At 46.8% G+C, this 13,296-nt stretch overlaps 4 protein-coding genes across 4 annotated transcripts; 2 read left to right on the top strand and 2 right to left on the bottom strand.

Moving 5' to 3' along the window:
* Nucleotides 1–265: 265 nt before the first annotated feature.
* On the top strand, nt 266–2,181 carry V1508DRAFT_147180 (general substrate transporter). The gene is made up of 3 exons (XM_066936031.1): nt 266–647; nt 701–922; nt 979–2,181. Exons 1-3 carry the CDS (start codon nt 415–417, stop codon nt 2,087–2,089), a joined length of 1,566 nt encoding a protein of 521 aa, XP_066798496.1. The 5' UTR covers nt 266–414; the 3' UTR covers nt 2,090–2,181.
* On the bottom strand, nt 2,084–4,274 carry V1508DRAFT_459266 (Pescadillo N-terminus-domain-containing protein). Its single transcript, XM_066942741.1, has 2 exons — nt 4,126–4,274; nt 2,084–4,067 (listed from the first exon to the last, which is right to left on the bottom strand). The coding sequence occupies exons 1-2, from the start codon at nt 4,221–4,223 to the stop codon at nt 2,273–2,275; spliced, it is 1,893 nt and encodes a 630-aa protein (XP_066798495.1). The 5' UTR covers nt 4,224–4,274; the 3' UTR covers nt 2,084–2,272.
* A 729-nt stretch (nt 4,275–5,003) lies between these two features.
* On the bottom strand, nt 5,004–7,694 carry V1508DRAFT_453351 (SacI homology domain-containing protein). Its single transcript, XM_066942541.1, has 8 exons — nt 7,350–7,694; nt 6,936–7,264; nt 6,770–6,875; nt 6,441–6,718; nt 5,914–6,388; nt 5,787–5,859; nt 5,556–5,739; nt 5,004–5,502 (listed from the first exon to the last, which is right to left on the bottom strand). The coding sequence occupies exons 1-8, from the start codon at nt 7,474–7,476 to the stop codon at nt 5,188–5,190; spliced, it is 1,887 nt and encodes a 628-aa protein (XP_066798494.1). The 5' UTR covers nt 7,477–7,694; the 3' UTR covers nt 5,004–5,187.
* A 686-nt stretch (nt 7,695–8,380) lies between these two features.
* V1508DRAFT_409078 (P-loop containing nucleoside triphosphate hydrolase protein) lies at nt 8,381–13,000 on the top strand. Its single transcript, XM_066939106.1, has 5 exons — nt 8,381–9,147; nt 9,198–10,217; nt 10,264–10,635; nt 10,688–12,599; nt 12,653–13,000. Exons 1-5 carry the CDS (start codon nt 8,791–8,793, stop codon nt 12,892–12,894), a joined length of 3,903 nt encoding a protein of 1,300 aa, XP_066798493.1. The 5' UTR covers nt 8,381–8,790; the 3' UTR covers nt 12,895–13,000.
* Nucleotides 13,001–13,296: the final 296 nt, after the last annotated feature.

Genomic DNA, 13,296 nt, shown 5'->3' with positions numbered 1-13,296 from the left:
GGTGTGGCCGGGGCGGAGATCTAACCATATTAGCTGCGAATATACCTACCAACGAAGGGCGAAAAAAGCGCATGTGGAGAAGTTCATTTCCCACTCCGGACCCGGTGACCGATGACCCGTGACATCATGATCTCGCCTTCGGAGATTCCTCTCCGTCGACTGCAACTCGATCCGCGGGACCGCTGTCATACGTTCCTGTACAGAATTCTGCACCGGCTATTTGGAGACATGAAACTGTATTGTATTACTGTATACTCTTGTGTACCTCTCCCCGCCCGGGGTGGCGGCGCTCCTGTTTCACTGGCCCGCGGTCGATGTTCTAGGATTTAAAGCTACTCCTTTCCGCTGTTGGGCTGCTGGTCTTTGTTTTCGTCTATATCCACTTGCCACTTAACTACTAACTACCTATTAATAATGCGCGCTCTGAGGATCTACAATCCCTACCTCGTGGCGCTGTCCGCGACCATCGGTGGTATGCTGTTTGGATTCGATATCTCGTCTGTCTCGGCATTCGTCGACAATGCTAGCTACCGCCAGTTCTTCAACTATCCTGGATCCACAAAACAGGGCGGTATCACTGCTGCCATGGCCGGTGGCTCGTTCCTGGGGTCACTCTGTGCTGGTTTTGTTTCCGACAAACTCGGACGGTAAAATCTCCGCTTATTGCTGAAAACGACCGGTGCTAACAGCTAATGAATAGAAAATACACTATTCAGCTTGGTGCTATTATATGGATGATCGGCGCCGCCATCCAGTGCTCTGTCCAAAATGTTGCGCAGCTCATTTGCGGTCGTCTGGTAGCTGGTCTCGCCATAGGTATTTGTTCCAGTCAGGTCCCCGTCTACATCGCCGAGCTCAGCCCCAAGCAAATTCGTGGGCGTCTCGTCGGTCTCTTCCAGTGGGCTGTCACCTGGGGTATCATGTATGTGCCTCGCCATTTTCGTCTTTCGTATGTGTTTTATTCTAACTATTGTGTAGGATTATGTTTTACATCTCATACGGTTGCACGTTTTTGGACGGTCCGAAGTCGTTCCGTCTTGCCTGGGGCATTCAAATGATCCCAGGCCTTCTTCTCCTCCTCACACTCATTGTGTTCCCTGAATCTCCCAGATGGCTTGCGGCTCGAGATAGATGGGACGAGGCCATCGAGATCATTACCCATGTCCAAGGCAAGGGCGACATTGAGAATCCCGACGTTCAACTCGAGATCCAGGAACTCCGCGAGGCCATCAGAATCGACAAACTCTCTGAAGACGTCACGATCTTCGACCTGTTCGCCAAGGGCTCGAGAATCCGCACGTTCGTCGGCGTGTCCGGCCAGATTTGGCAGCAGCTGACCGGCATGAACGTCATGATGTACTATGTCGTCTACACATTCCTAATGGCTGGCTACCAAGGCAATACCGCCCTAGTCTCCTCGTCAATCCAGTACGTCATCAACGTGGTTATGACCGTCCCCGCCTTGATCTTCATCGACAGCTGGGGCCGCCGCCCACTCCTCATCTACGGCGCCTGCATCATGGCCGTCTGGCTCTTTGCCGTCTCCGGTCTTATGGCCGCCCACGGCCATTGGGTCCCGAGTGTGGGCAACAATCCAAACATTCGCTGGTTTGTTCCCGACAAACCAGCCGCAAAGGCCATCATCGCATGCAACTACCTCTTCGTCGCCACCTTCGCCACCACGTGGGGTCCCGGCATCTGGATCTATGTGTCCGAAATCTTCCCGCTCAAGCAACGTGCTATTGGAAACGGTTTCTGCGGCGCGTGGAACTGGATTTTCAATTTTGCTCTCGCGTTTTTTGTCCCCCCGGCGTTCCAGAACATTCAGTGGAAGACGTACTTAATTTTCGCGGTATTCTGCATCGCTATGGCGATTCACGTGTTTTTGATGTTTCCGGAGACAAAGGGCAAGACGTTGGAGGAAATCGATATTATTTGGTCCGAGCACATCAAGCCTTGGAAGACAGCTAATGCTGATGTGACTGAACTAGCTGCCAACAGAGATCTTGCCAAAGATGGCAAGACGAAAGAGGTCGAGCATATGGAGCATACGGCCGCCCCTGCTGCTGAAACTGAGCCGAAGGTCTAATTTCTTAGCGTCTGATTATTGGAACATGCATTGATACGACTTGTAATATTAGAGCAGTAAAGTATTAATGGTTTTATTTGAGCTTTCCAAATACGACTGTCCTTGTAATGGACTCTTTCTATATGGCAGGCAGTTTAGTTGCAACCGCGATGAATTTCTTGCGTACATAACTACTCCTCAAACTTACAAAACCCTCTTCTTATTCTGCTTGTTCTTCTCAAGCTTACGTCTCTTAGTCTTCAGCGTCTCTCTCCGAGTCTCCTTCTTCTGAATACCGTATTGCATCTGGTTGTACAATTTCTTCTGCTTATTCGTCATCATGATTTTCCGCAACTCTTTCTCCTCCTCAGCCTGTTTCTCTTCCGCAGATTTCTTGGGCTTTTTGTCCGCACGCTTGCGTTTCTTGGAGGCTGTGGACGAATATATTATTCCTTTAGCCTCGGACTCGAGTTCGCGTTGATGCTGCAAGGCTTCGTCTTCTTCGTCTTCTTCGTCCTCTTCTTCCTCATCAACCTCTATCTCCTCCTCATCACCCTCCGCCTCCTCATCACCCTCCACCTCCTCATCCTCCTCCTCCTCACTCTCTTCTCCTTCCTCTTCCTTGCCGATGTCTTCAGGATCATAGCCAGCCCCATCACCCCAAGGACTCAAATGTGGCGGTAACGTAGCCCCGACCGCGTACTCATCAACAGGCACCAACCGTCCTCTATTCAGAGAATCAAAAACCCATTGCGGCTGCACATATATCCGTCCTGGCACCCTACTGGCCAATGCCGGTCTGTCACAAATCTGATGTGTCACCTTCTTAAGCAAGGCATCGACTTCGCGTTGCCGTGCATCAAAGTCGACCTCCTCAGCGTCGGGTAGAGCGTCAGTGTCGACGTGGAGGTACCCGTCGAGTACGGACTCGGAGACCACGGCGCCGCCTAGAGAAAGGATTGTGAACTCGACGATCTCGAGGGGTACTTCGCGGCCGACGTAGAACGTGAAGGGCGAGAAAAGGGTCTTGACTATCTCTTCGGGCGACGTTTCGTCAGGTTGCGGGATGATGTCGCTGATGACGGTGTCTGTGCTCGGTAATGCTGTGAACTTGTCAAGTGTCTCGGTCACTTCTTCCTCGTCGTCGTCGTCGGCCAGCGTTGCGATAGTGTCGCCAGCTGCGTGGTCAGTGATCTTGTTGAGAACAGTGGAGATGGTCTGTGCGCGAGACGCCATTTCCGACTCGGTAATGGCTTTCTTGGTGGTGCTGGTCTGCAGCAATGACTCCTTCTCGCGCTTGCCCTCCATCACGTATGCTGAAATCCCACCGACACCTTGTACCTTGGCAGCATCGATTTTAGGCGGATACACGATCCCGGCATCCGCATAAAGTCTGTACAACACAAACTGTAACAAAGTCGTGTAGAATTCCAAAAATGTCAACATGATCCGAAAGTCAATATCGGTAGGGATATTTTGCGGAAACTTAAACGGCACAAGCCATACCACTTCCTGCCCTTTGACCTCGGCCTCGTAATAAACACCTTTAATACTGACAAACACTTTCCGCAGAAGTCGTTCACGGGCAACGTATGCCATCCACTGGTTGCAAAGTTTCTCGGCGTCCTCTGTTACTCGTGCTGAGACTTTATCCGACGCCGGCATGGCGGCGAAGAGGAATAACATGCTCAAAGCATCATCTAAATCCCGGACAGCGTCCAAAAACGTAGGATACCGCTCCTTCACGATCAAATCCAGTCTATACCGTGGTCTATTCTCGTCCAAGCGCTTGGCATCAGATACATCGCCTCTACCTAAAGCCCGTGAGAGCTTGCGGGCGAAAATCTTATGGTCTCGGAATTTTTGGATGACAGGCTCGTGGAGAAGATATTGGATGTCCTTGGTGTAGTAGAATGTCGTTGGCGCGGTCGAGCCTTTGTTCGCTTTTTTCGCACTGCGGGGGGCGCGGGGGTAGATGCCTTTGAATATGCAAATGCGTCTATATAGTGTCAATATGCGACCTTTTCCTGGAAGTCACTAACATAGACATAACGTACCGAAAATCTGCCAGAGAAAGTTGGAGTTTCTTCACCGCCTGTGTACGGGTGATAAAATTCTTCGCCGCGCCGGCTTGATGCTTCTTTTTGATCCTCATCTCGTCTACCGCGAACTGTGTTGACAAATCTGAGTGAATGTGGGAAAAAATTGTCCACGGGAGAAAAAAAGGATATTAGCTGGGAAAAATTCTACGCTTGGGAGTTCGGATGGTCAGTGTATTTGGCAGTTATGCAGGGGCTTGGCTCCTTGGAGTGGTTCACGCGGTTTCATTTTGCCTGTTCACTCCAAACGGACGGCCAAAACGACTACAATTCTTACCAGTACTGTATTTGCAAATAAATAAATCTATCAGAATCAGTTGCAAAAAGTACTCTCCGGAGATGACTCGAACACGCCATTTTCAGGTTAGCGTGTATGGAAACCATTACAGCTTGACGCCTTAACCAGTTTGGCAATCCCCGAGCAAAAGAGCCAGTATTATTATTACTTTGCGGACATGTCCGCTCGCGACATGTAATACTGGCTCTTTTGAGGGTAAGGGCATATTTCTAGCCCTGACCCTGTCTGCGGTTTAGGTTATTTGCAACGAAAAATTTGCGTTGCGACAACGATTTTGGACGCCAGCGGGTGAGCATAGTTTGGAAAGGACTCGGAGCTAGGAAGGCACGACTTCAAATGGACTAAATATTGTGATTTATTGGACTTTTGCTGCGAATGCGATTTCATCGCCGTTTTTATGCGTATGCAGCGCTTGACTACTAAAACTGCAAACCTTCGCGACCACAACACTTGTGCCAATGTTATCCTCGCCTCGATTTCTATAGTATTTCAATCTTTTCGTTGTACTTTGATTGTAATTCGACGAGAAACCATGATGCCAAGATTACTTGTTCATATATTAAATAAATGCAAATAATCATTGTTTGACCGACAATCAACAAACAGACAAAAATTTATAATACACTTAAGCATTTTCTATTTTTTGAACGTTCGCATCACAACAATTCCCCTATAAATCGTCTACAGTCTACTCTCTAGTCTCTAAGTTTCCAGTCTACATTCTACTCAGTACGCTTCTTGCCCTCTTCAAGACCACGGATCTTGCTTTCAATCTTGCTCTTCTCGGACATAACCCATCCTTTGATTGTGCCAGTCCCAGGATGAACGACTTCCTGTTCGCTAACGTAATCCAACGGCACGAGACGTGGCCAATTCACGTACGCCAAACCGTGCTTGGAAATGAAATATAGAGAATATCCTAAGAGGACGAGCCATATGCCAATAAACAGGCGAATCGAAAGCTTCGCATCATTTGCGCGTGGTAAAAAGAGGGCTGCTCCAATCATTAACACTGCCCCATACGAAATGAATGGCATCTACAGAATGTTAGAACGAAGAGGTGCTATAAATTTATACAGCAATGGCTTACAGATTGGATAAGGAGGGGTCTATGATCTCTGAACGGCGGATCGGAAACTTCGTAGGGGTGGTGATTTCCCAGGAAAAGGTCGTATGCGTCTTGCCTTGGCCCGTCGAAGAAGTTGTTTCGGGCATAGCGCTCGACGGAGTTCGCCAGATCGTTTAATGCACCTTTCTTCGTTCGCCTGCCGGTTCTAGAAACTATTAGCACCGAATTGGTCATAAAATACAGCATCCATACCTCGTGAAATCAGTCTTCAAAGCGCCGGTACCGGAATATGCGTTGGAAATAGCATCCGCATTATCAGCCCAAACTAAAAAAAGGTCTCAGCATCCCGGCTTTATCTAACATAGAATACCGCATATACCGTTTCTAAATAGTAGTTCAAACTCCGCATCGTCCTCCCAACGACCACCAAACGGTGTAACCTTCGCGTCGACCAAGATCTTCTGCAGCGTCCAACCAGCCAGCATACTCTGCACAACGTTCGTACGATCAAGACAATCCATACAATTTGTTCTAACGATACCATTCTGAAGTTTCTTCGGCACAGAGACTAGTTTCTCAGGGTCATCCACCGACTGGAACCAGTCCATCTTATCTGCGCCGATCTCAACTAATCGGTCAATCAGCACCTGTACACGGTGCCATTTCATACCGCGGCATTCGTGATGGAAGTCGAAGTACAGATAAATAACTTCTGGATCATTTAATAGCTTAATAGTCGTCTCGTATGCTGATTTGACCGGTAGCTCGTGGCCCTTCTGGTTAACAAGGTTAACACAGTAGTTCGTGCCGTAAATGCTCTTCTGTTGATCAAAATGCACCCTTGCGGTCTCAAACTACATTGATCAGCGTTCCAATAATTTGCATAAAGACTCTAGGTATACGTACAGCAGTATCAAAAATCCTCAATTTTGGCTTGTATCTCAGATTATTAATCTCTGCCCAATATACCGGAACGCTTCCACGCGTCTGAACAAAACTATAGGTCTCCTGACCCTGCGTCTCAAGAACGATAAGTTGTTCTGTCTCATTGAAATTGGATACGTTGCCTTGCTGGTCAATACCACGGCTGAAGTATCGGGTACCAGCCCGGAAGCGACTGCGACGAGATATTAAGCCGAATGTAAGCGGCACATTGTTAATTGAAGTTTTCGTGAGGTTGACGTCTACAAAGTGTGCGTTAGACTTTACTCACACCTCAGCGATATAGCACTTACATCCAAATATGACCGGCAGAATAAACTGGTCGGCATCGGAATTGGTCTTGGAATATTCGATCAATTCACTTTGGGCGAATCTATTCCAAAAGAATCGTTCGTCGGCCTGTTCAGTGACGTCAGCAAATGTAGCAACTTATAATGTAGTTCAACAGGTGTATTTTACTCTCTTCCAAATAGACCCATCCTGTCTGCCTCGTTGCCGTTGCATACTATTCGTGAGATCCCAAGTATACGAAAAATACATAGGTCCAGTCTTGATATGTTGCTTCAGCAAAGATAAATACGTCAACTCGTCCTTATCCCTCATAGCCCCATCGCGTAACGAAATGAACTCGAAATCCGTCATTTTGTACACGACATGTCCCTTAATAAGGCCAATCTTCTCGCTCTTCGTGATAACAATGACATATTTCCCAATCCGTAAACGCATGATGCCGAGAATACCAGGGACTGATTGCCCGAACGTGGCATATTGGTCGGTATCGCCTTCATCTGATTACTTTGTCAGCTGCGTGCTATACAACTGGTTTCTGTGTGCCACGACACATGACATGGCATGCCATATTGAAACACTTACTTTTTGCAACAGTAATTTCACCAGTTGGCTTCGAAATATGCAAAACCGTAGGTGGCGAAGTAAGATTGTTGATAAATTGGATCTCTGTGGGTGACGTGTACGAAGACACGTACAACGGCGCAGACATTTTTAATCCGGAGTCAAACTTATCCGCTGTTCCCGGTCTCTGTTTATTGCCGCAAAATTTAAATTGAAGCTCAATTGACACAGGACAACAGATATAGCAGAGGTTCGGTTCGGCGAATTATAAAGTCGAGGATGTTGCGTCCGTTGTTAATGCCATCCATCATGTTGTCGATGGGTGCACATTGTTGCTTATAACGAGGGTTTCGTGGCGAGTTACAAGGTTTATTCTTGTTTGGGTGGCCGCACGCGTTACAGCACTATTATACCGACCGACATCACGAAAGAATGTCCATGCAATCGTCGACGCAAGCTTCGGAATCCGGGCCGCCGACAAATATACTATACCCCGAAACGCAAGCTTCTCGCAAATGTGTCGATTTAATGCGAGTTTGTCAGTACCGATTTTGATGGTATCAACATAGATCATAATATGGATGTGTGCGTGTAGGCTGTTCGCGTCTTTCCCAGTCACACCGCAACACCTCATCGGCAGTGAAAGTAGTGTGGCGACGGGTATTTGACTATGGTGCATCCACCCAAGAAGAAAAAAGTACCACCGATTTTCAATAATTTCTATCCACAGCACCACATCATCATCTATCAACTCGAAATATATATCGAACTATTTGTAAGAGTATCATCTCAAAATTGTCGCTTATTTTATTTTGTTCGATAAAAAAATTCGAACGTGATCGCTGGTACTATTTTGGTGGGTACTGACTACCTTAACTATGGTAAACACCAACATTTGGAGGTTGGGTACGCTGGCCAAAACCCTAAACCGGATTAAGCGGTACTGTTCCTACTCCCTCCCGCGCGTTGCAGATACGGCTAGTCCAAAACCATAAAATGTCAGATACACATCGTTGAGCAGTTCTGAACAGTTAACTAGTAAACTGCTTAAACTGATTAGGTGAATATATGGTGGTTCGACATCTACAATTTTAGTTCCTACAATTAAAAAACCGTGGGTATAAGGTTGTGATCCCTGCCTCCCCAATATGAAAATAGGGTTTCACGTGCGGTGTCGATTCGGCTAGTGACAGGAACCGAGTAAAGCAAAGATTACAGTCGTCAACGAAGCGCGGCTTCACAACTGCTAAGGACCATCCCGGAAGTGACCACCAAAAGGAGACTCTGCACGTACGTCACATTACATCATCACCGAGTTATATCGGTTCGCATCACGATTGATGACAAGCAATTGCCCCAGAGGATCATAATTCTATGTTGGTATTGAATGGTCTTTTACATAATAAACATTTATTGCCATCGCAAGTGACTTTCTACGACGCTCGTACGTAACGAAGCCACAATGGATGTATTAGAAAAGAAGAACCCATATCGTCCTAGTGCCGATGATACAGAGTATGACGTGGTCTCCTCATCCACTTTCAAGTTGCCCAACGTTGTGGCAAGCACGACGATAGAGCAATGTGGCCCCAAGCTGTCCTTCAATGAAGTAGAAGCCGTTGACATTTCCGTGAGGGGTTTGACTGTAACAATAACGCCGCCCTCTGTATTAAGCGTACTTGGAATTAGGAGTAAGTTGAACCAGGATAATGGTCCCAATGCATCGAGTCGAGTGGAGAAGAAGATCCTGGATGATATATCTGTCAATGTCGGGTCAGGGTCCCTCATGGCCATCATTGGTGGCAGCGGATCAGGAAAAGTAATTAGTTGTGTTCAGAGATAGTGGAAATGAGCGCTAATAGGCCCTAGACTTCATTGCTGAATGTAATGGCGAACAGAATGAAATCTCCTAATCTTCATATTAATGGATCCGTCACATTTAACGGCCACCGCAACATTCACAAGACTCGGCACGCATATGTTCTGCAACAAGATATTCTCCTACCCTCGCTTACATGTCGAGAAACGTTAATATATTCCGCGGATCTGCGGTTACCGTCATCTACCACAAAACAAGAGCGACGGCAACTAGTCGAAGAAGTTATTCTTGAATTGGGTCTGAAGGACTGCGCGAACACAATCGTTGGAGACAACGAGCACAAAGGTCTTTCTGGTGGTGAAAAGCGACGACTAAGTATCGGAATTCAATTATTATCCAACCCTTCAGTCCTGTTCCTTGACGAGCCGACGACTGGCCTTGATGCTTATTCAGCGCAATTACTGATCAAGACGTTGCAGAAATTGTCACGAAGAGGACGAACCATAATTACATCTATCCATCAACCTCGATCAGATATTTTCTTCTTATTTGACTCAATAACAATACTTTCACAAGGCCAACCATTGTATTCCGGGCAAGTTAAGGAATCGATGGCATATTTCTCACGTCTTGGCTACACGGTCCCAGAACACATGAACCCAGCAGATTATTTGATCGACATCGCGGCATATGACACCCGTTCTCTGAAGCTCGAAGAAGAATCAGGTGACAGAATCAGAGCGTTAGTAGCAGTCTGGCGAAAAGAACAAACATTTGAGTCGGTACCCTTCGCAGTGGAGCCACCGTCACTTACAGACCAACGTGCACCTATATGGCGAGAAGTCATTGTATTGACGACACGAACATTCAAAGTCACATATAGAGATGCACTAGGATTAGTTGCTGGTATTCTTGAAGCGATTTTCATGGGTATTATGTGTGGCTGTATATTCTATAACCTGGATGATAGTTTGTTGGGTATTCGGTCGGTGATGGGTGCTCTCTATACTGCGAATGCTATGCAAGGCTACCTGATCCTGATGTATGAGACTTTTAGACTATGTGCTATAGTATGTGCCAATCGTCAACGTGTTAACTGGTACTGACGAATTGTAGGATATGAAAGTCTTTGACAGAGAATTAAAAGACGGCATGGTAGGCGTTGCAGGTTTCCTCGTTTCACGTCGGCTCGCACGGCTGGCAACCGAGGACGTGATCTGTCCGATGTTGTTTGCTGCTATTTCATACTATATGATCGGCCTTAGAACATCCGCGCACAATTTTTTCATCTATTTCCTTAATGTGTTATTGCAACACTGGGTGTCTGTATGTGCTGCTACCATGTGTGCTGCGCTATCCAGAGACTATGCACAGTCATCATTGATTGCGAACATGGTGTATACTGTCCAGTCTATGGCTTGTGGATATTTCAATCAGTCAAGCACAATGCCAGTGTATGTACGATGGCTCAAATGGATAGCATACGTGGTGAGTGTATTCCTGTGAAGTATAGTTACCATGAATTCTGACTGTTTGTCAGTATTATGGCTTCGGCGCCCTTGCCTCAAACCAATTTACGGGATACTTCGGAGACTGCCCGTATGGTGGAGAGTCGAATCCCGAATGCATTCAATATACAGGTTCATATCAGCTGTCGTCGTTAGGGTTTCCACAGCATTGGATTGCGGTCCCACTCGTTGCCATTTTCTGCCTTGCCGTCGCATCATACTTTATTGCCGGTCTGGTATTGACGTACAAACCGATAGATGTCTCAGTTGCCACATCGAAGCGAAAACTAGACGACTCGAAGCCTGTGCCGGTGGGCATTGACGGTGGATCCGAGCCACGGGAAAAGCACCGGCCAGTCAGCATTGACATCAACGACTTAAAACTTGGAATCGAAAAACGAAATATATATTTCACGACACGTCGGATTGATATCCTTCGCGGTATTACCGCCCATTTCGAACCGGGAAAAATAAACGCGATTCTTGGCCCATCCGGCTCAGGCAAGAGTTCATTGTTGAATTATATAGCTCTTAGATTGCATTCATCTGCATTTTCGCATTATTATTCCTCTGGATCGGTGTCTTTTGGTGGTCAAAATCCGTCTCCTTCTGTTCTGAAGTCAATTTGCTCATATGTCACACAAGATGATGATAGTCTGCTTCCAGCCCTCACAGTTCGCGAAACATTGCAGTTTGCGGCAGAACTTCGGCTTCCTCCGCATCTCTCCAAGGACCAGATGCGCGCACGTGTTGAAGAGGTTATATTAAAGATGGGTCTGAAGGACTGCGCTGACACGCCGATTGGAAGTGAGCTTGTCAAAGGCATTTCAGGTGGTGAGAAGCGCCGCGTATCAATCAGTGTCCAACTGCTCAATGACCCTAAAGTCCTGCTTCTCGATGAGCCTACGTCAGGTCTTGACAGTTTCACTGCCGCTTCGATCTTAACAGTACTAAAAGGTCTTGCCGAAGAGGGGCGTACTGTAGTGTGCACCATTCACCAACCGCGATCGGACTTGTTTTCGTTCTTTGGAAATATCTTGTTGCTGGCTAAAGGTGGTCGTGCTGCATATACTGGCCCCGGAAAGGAAGATGTTCTGAAGTATTTCGCTGATCGTGGATACGCTTGCCCCCCGCTCACGAATCCTGCCGACCATATTCTGGATTTGGTGTCGGTCAATCTCCAAGACCAATTGGGCGAGGAACTCACTCGTCGAAGAGTCAATAATTTGCTGGAGCAGTTTGAGGAGAAATCGCGGTCGGAGAAATCAGTGATTTCAAGGGGCGAAATACTGCTACCTGCTGAGTTGGGGTCTCTCCGACGTGACCCGGCGTCTTTCTTTCGCACAATGCCAATATTGATGAGGCGCGGTTACTTAAATATGATTAGACGCCCTACTATCGTCGGTGCGCGGTTTGGCCAAGTTGTAGGATTTGGGGCAATTCTAGCACTATTCTACTCGCCACTGAAGGACGATTATTATGGTGCTATCGACCGTCTTGGTATCATCCAGCAGTGCAGCGCCTTGTACTTTATCGGCATGTTGAACAACATTGCAGTATACCCTGACGAACGTGATATATTCTACCGAGAGCACGATGATGGTGTGTACGGAATCCTCCCATTTTTGACATCCTACTCATTGTTTGAGATGCCGCTGGAAATTATTAACGGCCTCGTCTTCGCTGCATTTGTCGTCATGGTCACAGGTCTTAACCGCACGGTCGAGACCTTCTTTTTCACCGCATTGGCTGCCTTCGTTGTCGTGAATTGTGGAGAGTCAATCGGAATTGCCTTCAACACGATATTTAAACATTCAGGTTTGGCGACAACCATGACTTCAGTCGTGCTAAGTATTGGTACACTGATGAATGGCCTGTTCTCTATGCATATGCCTGGATTTCTTAGGGGCATAAATTATCTGAATCCATTGAAATATACCACATGTATGTTACCACCTTTTCCTGATCATTGCTGAAATACTGACAGTAACGAATAGCGGTCATCGTAAATTATGGATTCGCTGGCCTAAATTTCGGCTGTGATGACTCCCTTCGTCTTGCCAACGGCGAATGCCCCTTTCCCACTGGAGAGGCGCTGTTGGAATCATACGGATATGTAGTGAAGAGAAGTGCCTATATAGGTGCCATGCTGGCTTCCATGGTGTTATATCGCCTATTAGCTTCCGCTCTGTTGAAAATGATGCGTTTGCAGCTGCGAATAAGGGTTGGAAGAAAGTAGCGAGCGGCAAGTGACTAGTGAAGTAGTTAAGTGGTTATTGGTTATTGGCTTGTGGTTTGTGGTTTGTGGTTTGTGGTTTGTGGTTTGTGGTTTGTGGTTTGTGGTTGCGAGGTTGTGAAATACGACACACCTTACGCACCGCTGAAAGAAGACCTGCATCTTTACAGCCAGGAGCGTAACTTGTTCACAACTTTTTTCAATATCGGCTTTATCATATGCGCCGTTCCGTCTCAATCCGAATAATTAAGTTACTTAAGAATTTAGTTAGTATTAGACTATACTGGCATGTCGCAAGATCTCACCCATAATTAGATTTAATTTATTTTTTTGTATTTCAGCATCCGGTGCGTGACGAAGGACGAGACATATGAGCGGATGTTATGCAGTATTGATGAGACGTCG

This window comes from Lipomyces doorenjongii (genome assembly GCF_038497915.1).
Source record: "Lipomyces doorenjongii strain NRRL Y-27504 unplaced genomic scaffold V1508scaffold_3, whole genome shotgun sequence".
Lineage (NCBI taxonomy): Eukaryota > Fungi > Ascomycota > Lipomycetes > Lipomycetales > Lipomycetaceae > Lipomyces > Lipomyces doorenjongii.
This window is presented reverse-complemented; position numbering and strand designations above follow the sequence as displayed.

Excerpts from the sequence above, each read along its gene's own strand:
- V1508DRAFT_147180 (XM_066936031.1), top strand. The coding sequence starts at position 415 with ATGCGCGCTCTGAGGATCTACAATCCCTACCTCGTGGCGCTGTCCGCG. Across the intron at positions 648-700 it reads GTTTCCGACAAACTCGGACG|AAAATACACTATTCAGCTTG; the intron begins GTAAAATCTCCG and ends GCTAATGAATAG. Across the intron at positions 923-978 it reads GCTGTCACCTGGGGTATCAT|GATTATGTTTTACATCTCAT; the intron begins GTATGTGCCTCG and ends ACTATTGTGTAG.
- V1508DRAFT_459266 (XM_066942741.1), bottom strand. The coding sequence starts at position 4,223 with ATGAGGATCAAAAAGAAGCATCAAGCCGGCGCGGCGAAGAATTTTATC. Across the intron at positions 4,068-4,125 it reads CTTTCTCTGGCAGATTTTCG|ACGCATTTGCATATTCAAAG; the intron begins GTACGTTATGTC and ends GACACTATATAG.
- V1508DRAFT_453351 (XM_066942541.1), bottom strand. The coding sequence starts at position 7,476 with ATGTCTGCGCCGTTGTACGTGTCTTCGTACACGTCACCCACAGAGATC. Across the intron at positions 7,265-7,349 it reads TGAAATTACTGTTGCAAAAA|ATGAAGGCGATACCGACCAA; the intron begins GTAAGTGTTTCA and ends CAAAGTAATCAG. Across the intron at positions 6,719-6,769 it reads TCTGCCGGTCATATTTGGAT|ACGTCAACCTCACGAAAACT; the intron begins GTAAGTGCTATA and ends CACACTTTGTAG.
- V1508DRAFT_409078 (XM_066939106.1), top strand. The coding sequence starts at position 8,791 with ATGGATGTATTAGAAAAGAAGAACCCATATCGTCCTAGTGCCGATGAT. Across the intron at positions 9,148-9,197 it reads GTGGCAGCGGATCAGGAAAA|ACTTCATTGCTGAATGTAAT; the intron begins GTAATTAGTTGT and ends AATAGGCCCTAG. Across the intron at positions 12,600-12,652 it reads TCCATTGAAATATACCACAT|CGGTCATCGTAAATTATGGA; the intron begins GTATGTTACCAC and ends AGTAACGAATAG.